This window comes from Chaetura pelagica, unplaced genomic scaffold, assembly GCF_000747805.2.
Source record: "Chaetura pelagica isolate M959 unplaced genomic scaffold, ChaPel_1.0 scaffold962, whole genome shotgun sequence".
Classification (NCBI taxonomy): Eukaryota; Metazoa; Chordata; class Aves; order Apodiformes; family Apodidae; genus Chaetura; species Chaetura pelagica.
The window spans coordinates 92,323-99,730 of record NW_009952479.1 but is presented as its reverse complement, the minus strand read 5'-3'; the positions used below and the strand labels follow the sequence as shown (position 1 = coordinate 99,730).

General features: G+C 55.3%; 1 protein-coding gene across 1 annotated transcript in view; it reads left to right on the top strand.

Moving 5' to 3' along the window:
* Positions 1-2,992, top strand: part of CHMP6 (charged multivesicular body protein 6) — an 8,370-nt gene extending 5,378 nt beyond the window's left edge. Inside the window, exons 3-8 of the mRNA XM_010008656.1 lie at positions 1-45; positions 624-710; positions 824-889; positions 1,139-1,219; positions 1,687-1,741; positions 2,664-2,992. Of these exons, the coding sequence (XP_010006958.1) occupies positions 1-45; positions 624-710; positions 824-889; positions 1,139-1,219; positions 1,687-1,741; positions 2,664-2,716 (387 nt within the window). The 3' untranslated portion in view covers positions 2,717-2,992. The remainder of the gene's footprint in view (positions 46-623; positions 711-823; positions 890-1,138; positions 1,220-1,686; positions 1,742-2,663) is intronic.
* Positions 2,993-7,408: the final 4,416 nt, after the last annotated feature.

Genomic DNA, 7,408 nt, shown 5'->3' with positions numbered 1-7,408 from the left:
CTTCTGGATAAGACAGAAAACCAAATCAGCAACTTGGAGCGGATGGTGAGCAGGGACCAGGGGCTGCCCCTGGAACTGCTGGGAGGGCTCTGCCCTCCTGGGCTGGGAGTTCCTTCCAATTGGAATTGCAATTCAACTGTCAAGTCCCAACAGGGGTTTAGGCCAAATGTCCCTGGAATCAGACGTGTGCCCTGGCTCCTCCCCAGAGACCCAGGTTGTGGGTGGTTGGAGTCTGTGGGGCAGGGAACAAGTTAAATGCATGGTTTGTACATTTATAAAAACTTCAGTCACTGAGCAGCTGCAGGAGAAACTTGCTGGACTTTGCCTCAGTGCCTTGATTTCTGAAGTGGGCTTGTTTGTTCTGGGTTGGCCATGGAGACTCCAGCCTCAGCTTAGGCTGCCAGCTAGAACATCAGCTGAAGGGCTGCAGGATTTGCTTTTGCAGCTGCCTGAGGCTCTTTGTGTGCATGTTTCTTACTGCTGGTGTAGTTTAATCCTCTGTTGATTAGAGAAAGAGCTTGTGACTGGTTTCTCCTGGCAGTTTCTCTGGGAATCTTGGCAGTCTGTGTCTGTCCAACACTGGGAGTCACAGCCTGTGTAACCCCTTCTCCATCCTCTTTCAGGTCCAGGACATTGAATTCACCCAGATTGAAATGAAAGTCATTGAGGGTCTGAAAATAGGCAATGAATGTCTGCACAAAATGCACCAGGTACGTGTGGCCAGGTCAGCTGAGCTCCTGCCTGGGGCCTGGCAGAGTCTGGGCATTAGAAGCTGCCTCCCCACAGGCCTCACTCACACTGGGTTTTTGGCTCTTTTCTTCAGGTTATGTCAATAGAAGAAGTAGAAAGGATCATAGGTGAAACCCAGGATGCTGTGGAGTACCAGAGGGTATGTGCTGTGTGTGAGGGGTTGTGGGCAGGGGGTGCCTCACCAAGCTGCTCTGCACCCTGTTCCCAGCCTTGCTTTTAGAGTCAATCAGTTGGGAATTAAACCTCAGTTTCCTGCAGAAAAATCAGCTTTGATAGTTTCCAGGTGCCCCTTCAGCCCTGGTCACACTGCTCTCCTGTGCTGCAAGGCTTGGAGCTGCTCCTGCTACACCTGTCTTGACTGGAATGTGTCTCCTCCTCTCTTCCCTAGCAAATAGATGAGATCCTGGCTGGCAGTCTGACTGAGGAGGATGAAGATGCCATTCTAGAGGAATTAAATGCTATTACTCAGGTAGGACTAACCTGATGCTCTTGTAATTGCTTTTAATCCACATTTTCAGGGAAGCAGTTTGTAATGGGGGAGAGTCACTGTGTGTTGTCATCTCCACCCATCTCTGTGGTGCTGGTGGCTCCTCCAAACACTGACTGGACTTGGCTCCACTGTAGGGAATGTGCAGCCAATGGAGACTGGGATGGAGAGAAGCAGCAGGTAGCACTGATGTGGGGACACTCATGGCTCCATGAGGTCCTAAGAAGTGTCATTTACTAATTAAAAAAAAGCAATGAGTTCATGGACTGGCCAGTCCTGAAGCCCACAGCCCTTCCTGCAGCTCTGGGGGCAGATGTCAGTTTGTACATGAAACCTCTGCTGCTGTTACTCTGCTCCCAGACAGTCTTTGCACAGAACTGTGGTGCAGGAGGCTGTGACACAGCCTGGTGGGTGGGGTGTGTCATGTGTTGTCTTTAATGTTCTTGCAGGAACAGGTGGAGCTTCCAGAAGTTCCTTCCGAGCCACTCCCAGAGAAGATCCCAGGTAGGCTTGATGTGCTCTGCAGCTTTGGTGTCTCATCTTTCTGCTCAGGTCTGTGCAGGGGGCTGAGCCCTCTCCTGATGTGAGGCTTGTCCTAGCAAGTGTGAAAGGACAGTGGGAGAGAGCTCATGAGGCAGAGTGACTAGGTGGGCACTGTTGGAATCATGGAATGATTAAGGTTGGAAGGGACCTCTAAGATCATCAAATCCAACCATAAACCCAGCATCACCATGCCCACTAAACCATGTCCAGAAGTGCCACATCTACACGCTGCCAGGACACCTGCAGGTGTTGGCCTGTTGGGGAAGGAGACTTCACAGAGTGTTATGGGTGTCTGTGCTGAAGAGCTGAAGGTGGAGCCAGAGCTGGATGCCAGAGGACAAACTGGTGATGAGTGTCTGCTGGGACAGCAGGACACTGCACCTTTGATGCAGAACTTCCCTGCGGGTGGAAACCAGGAGCTGTAAGAAGCCTGTGTGGAATCTGCCCAGGAGAAATCTGGGGTGGCTGGTTTAGTAGTAAACATGGATCAGGTGTCATCTCTGTCACTGGCAGCAGGGTGGACAAACTAAACACAAGCTGCCCTTGCTGCCTGCACTGGCTGTTCCTAATTTAGATTCTTGTTGTCAGACCAAAGGGGTGAGGAGAAAAGCTTGTCCTGCTGCTGCCCTCAGTCTGTGAGACTGGGCTGGTGGCTACTGAAGTTCTGTTGGGCACATCTTGAAACTGGATTCTTCAAGTGCTGTGGAAAGGAGCATTTTGGGTCTGTGGAATTACTTACAACAAACTTATATTGGTTCAGGTGCTGTGCAAGCACTTGTTGCTCTAGGGGGGAATGGAATATGAGTCCTAGTTCTTCTGCAGGAGATGACTGGGGATCATTTCCCTTCTCTGTTCCTTTAACAAGTTTCTTTTTCTTCCGCAGAAGCGTCGCCCGTCAAGAACAGGCCAAAACCAGAGCTGGTGGCAGCATCTTAACTCCCACTTCTGGGGATTCCCCACGTAACTTTCACCCAGGACAGTTTGCCACCCCAGCGTGTGCTGGGAACAAGCACTGCCTTGGCAGCATCCCAGCTGTGCTGGGCGGATTGTGGAGCAGGATTCCCTGTGCAGGGTGGGGAACCTCAGCTGATTATGGCTCTTGTATCAAGATTATTTTCTAGTGCTTTCTTTTTTTTGTAACTTAAATTCTGAACTCACTCAGCTGCGCTGTCTTGGGATTAAACAACGACTCCCAAACTTCTGAAGCCAAAAGCTCTCCCAGGGTTTGATGTCAGTGGTGACTCTGCCTGAGGCCCCAGGAAGTTCCACCTCGGAGTGACTGTGGTTAAATCTGCTGCCCTGGGCACAAGGCTGGGTGAGGAGCAGCCCCTGCCCTCGGGACCCCCGGACCACGCTGGTGTCTGCACTCTGCTCCATCCCTGTGCTTTTCCTCTTGGGATTGTTGGTGGAAGGGCTGCCCGTGTCTCTTGTCCTGCTGTAAATCAACCCCCAGCACATGAGCAGCTGCCAAGGGGCAGGGCAGGGGGGCAGGGAGGTCAGGAACGGGTCTGTCAGTTGGGTGTAAAAGCAGCTGACAGGGGATGGTGTTTCACCTGAGCAAAGGTCAGTGGTGCTGGGTCTCCTGTGCCAGGGGAAGAGCCTTGGAGCCAGCAGTGGACGGGAATGGACACCCAGTTCCTCTGGAGGGTGGCCCGTGGTGCTGAGTGACACCCAGGGTGACAGGAATCTGATGAGCCTCTTCAAATTACAGCAAGGAGTCTTCTGCACGATACAAGCCAGGACTCATTTCTTGTTGGCTCTGCACCATCCCTGGAGTTCACCTTCACAGCCAAGATGGATCCTGCTCCCAGTCACCAGCTGCTGTTGGATGTTTCCTTGTCAGGTTGGAGACAGGGAAGCTCAGGCTGTGGCAAATGGGCTCGTTCTGTACCACGTGTGAGGCATGAGGCTTCTCAGATCAACACTCCAAAGACTCTTCTCAGTGGTTGGTTGGGGGGGACACCAGTCCCTTCTGAGGACAGTGGTGCTTGCCTGGCGTAGGGGCGCGCGGGTCGGCACGGACGGTGGAGTCTCTGGAACTCTGCCTGCCCAGCCAGCAGGTTCAGCTGTTCTGGGAGCAAGGCTGCTTGCCAGCTTGCAGATGCTCTTCAGGACACTGCAGATCTTTATTTATTATGTTCTTGAAACCACAACCCTTAAGTTCTCTTTCTGCAACAGCAGAAGGACCCAGAGGGTCCTTGGCAACTTTTAGCAACTGCCTTTGGGGTTGTGTGATTTGGTGCTAGACAAAAATAATCCCAGAAATCTGCTGTTCCCCGGCCTGTGGGGATGGGCCGGCAGCAGCCCTGGGTTTGAGTCATGCTTTCCATGTCCTCTCCATTTGCTACGTTCCAAAGGCTGGCTGGGACATCCTCGTCGCCCCGTCAGGGGCCCAGTGCTCCAGGCACTTTGGAGTTGCTGTAGTTTCAGTTCCACTGCATTCTCTTAATTCATGTTTCACAACCAAGCCAGGGTCCCACAAGCCTTGGCCCCGTGTTTGCCAACCAGTGCTGCTTTAGCAAACAAACTGTTTGCCAACAACTTGGCCGTTGGCAGAGCAGGTCTGAGCTGCTCCCTGTGCCATGAGGAATGTGCCGTGACCCCAGCTGGACCCTTCACCCACCTCCCCAGCCAGAGCTGGGCCTGGGCTGGTTCCTCTTCTGTGCTCCAGGGATTGTTTGTTGGCTCCAGGGGTTGGTTGTTCCCTCCAGGGCTTGGTTGTTCCCTCCAGGGGTTGATTGTTCCCTCCAGGGGTTGGTTGTTCCCTCCAGGGGTTGGTTGTTCCCTCCAGGGGTTGGTTGTTCCCTCCAGGGGTTGGTTGTTCCCTCCAGGGGTTGGTTGTTCCCTCCAGGGGTTGGTTGTTCCCTCCAGGGGTTGGTTGTTCCCTCCAGGGGTTGGTTGTTCCCTCCAGGGGTTGGTTGTTCCCTCCAGGGGTTGGTTGTTCCCTCCAGGGGTTGGTTGTTCCCTCCAGGGGTTGGTTGTTCCCTCCAGGGGTTGGTTGTTCCCTCCAGGGGTTGGTTGTTCCCTCCAGGGGTTGGTTGTTCCCTCCAGGGGTTGGTTGTTCCCTCCAGGGGTTGGTTGTTCCCTCCAGGGGTTGGTTGTTCCCTCCAGGGGTTGGTTGTTCCCTCCAGGGGTTGGTTGTTCCCTCCAGGGGTTGGTTGTTCCCTCCAGGGGTTGGTTGTTCCCTCCAGGGGTTGGTTGTTCCCTCCAGGGGTTGGTTGTTCCCTCCAGGGGTTGGTTGTTCCCTCCAGGGGTTGGTTGTTCCCTCCAGGGGTTGGTTGTTCCCTCCAGGGGTTGGTTGTTCCCTCCAGGGGTTGGTTGTTCCCTCCAGGGGTTGGTTGTTCCCTCCAGGGGTTGGTTGTTCCCTCCAGGGGTTGGTTGTTCCCTCCAGGGGTTGGTTGTTCCCTCCAGGGGTTGGTTGTTCCCTCCAGGGGTTGGTTGTTCCCTCCAGGGGTTGGTTGTTCCCTCCAGGGGTTGGTTGTTCCCTCCAGGGGTTGGTTGTTCCCTCCAGGGGTTGGTTGTTCCCTCCAGGGGTTGGTTGTTCCCTCCAGGGGTTGGTTGTTCCCTCCAGGGGTTGGTTGTTCCCTCCAGGGGTTGGTTGTTCCCTCCAGGGGTTGGTTGTTCCCTCCAGGGGTTGGTTGTTCCCTCCAGGGGTTGGTTGTTCCCTCCAGGGGTTGGTTGTTCCCTCCAGGGGTTGGTTGTTCCCTCCAGGGGTTGGTTGTTCCCTCCAGGGGTTGGTTGTTCCCTCCAGGGGTTGGTTGTTCCCTCCAGGGGTTGGTTGTTCCCTCCAGGCGAGGCTGCTCTGCCCGGTTCCCACCCTGCACTGCAGCCTCTTCCCACCAGAGGGCGCCGCGTCCCCGCGTTCCGGGGCTTTCCCGGCTCCAGCGCTGCCCGTTCCCGCTGCGGTTACAGAGGGGAGTGCTGGGAAGGGACCTTTCCTGGGAGCACAGCTCTTGGAGTCAACCCTGTTCCCCAGGGTGGGTGAGGAGAGGGGAGCACCACGGGCCCTCTGCTCTGGTTTTCTTTCTCCTCAGTGTCCTGGCAGCAGCAGAGACACGAGCCCCCCAGCCCCGGGGGGGCTGCAGGAGGGGGCTCGTGCTGAAGGGGTTAAGGCAGCTCTTTGTGTTTCTTAGTACAGAAAAGAGGCGGCTTACTGAGCTCACAGGAAAGTTGGGAGCAGATTGCCAGCAGCTTCCTCTTCCAGTCCCTGCACCAAACAGATTGTGCTGTGTCTCCTTGGGAGGAAGAGCCCTGAGTGCTGTGTGACCTCTGTGCTGTAACAATAAACCACTGCTGATGGTTTCACCGAGTCCTCTGCCAACCTCGTGTTTTCACAGTCAATGTTTTGGATGAGCAAGAGTTGCCTTCCTCCTTACTCCCTGCTCCTGGGAGAGATGTGGGCAGGAAATTTCAGAACAGGCTCCATGTGTAACAGAAAAACAACCTTGTTTGCCTGGATGGCCTGGGAAGGTTTTTCTGGAAGTGGGGGAGCAGGAGGGGTGTTTGAGGGAGCTGAGACGTGGTGTTGGTAGAAGAGCAAAGCAGCCCCTGCCTGTGCTGGCCCTTGTCACCTGCAGGGCAGGAACGGGGCAGGTGTCCTTGAAGCCCTGGAGAAGCCCTGGAGAAGCAGCTTCCAGGGAAAAAGGGCTCTCCTGGGAGGCAGGAGTGATGGGCTGGATCCCAGAGTGGGGAGGGGGATGTTTGGGAATGCAGCCCTCCTGCCCCTGGGTTTGCAATGAAGCTGAACTGGAGCAGAGTGGGGTTTTTTTGCAGCAATGCTACTGGAATTGCTGTCCAGTAGTGGAGCAGGGAAGGGCCTGGGCTGGACCCTGTGCTGGGGAGTGTGTGGCTGTGCCCAGATCACAGCATTGTCCTGCCCCAGCTGGGTCCTATTCCCCTCCCTTGGCAGGATTTTCTGCTTCCATCGTGGTGGGGTTGTCCAACTGCCCCAACAGCCACCACAGGACCCTCCCCCCACCGTGTGACTATTGTCTGGGCTGTCTCTGAACCACTGGTGCTTTGTCACCAGCTAATTCCTGGTTATTTTGGATTTACGTCAGTTCTGCTGCTGGAAGCAGTGGGATCCCTGTGGGTCTCTCCTGCCCGGGCCCACAGGACCCTGGGCTCAGCCCCCCCATCCTGTCCCTGCCATGGGGGTTCCCGTGTCCCTGGGAAAGCAGCTGTGCCATGTTCAATGGTTACTCCCTGTCCCTGCTGAGTGGTGGCAGCAGGGGAGGAGCTGGCACCCCCGGGGAGCTGAGCTGGGAGCTCTTCCAGCTGTGTTTTAGTTGGCCAGATGTTTCATTAAATGGAGGAGTGTCCTCCCTCAAAGAAAGTAGTTGAGACAACATTGCTTGTTGCTAATTAAACCTTGGGGAGAACAAGCAACCTCATGTGCTTCCTCTGCCACCCCATGCAGTGCCCAGAGCCCACGGGCCTGGTTCCCTGGGGGAGGCACCGGGGGGGCTCGGGCCACCAGACCAGCACCAGGACAGACACAGCACATGTGAAAGGGACAGTGGATTTCAGTCCCTTAACAGTTCCAGGAGCAGGTGATTTGTCACCTCTTCCAGAGCATCTGGGTGCCCTTCCCAACGTGCCACCCGGGGCTGGATCCGGGCACCGTGG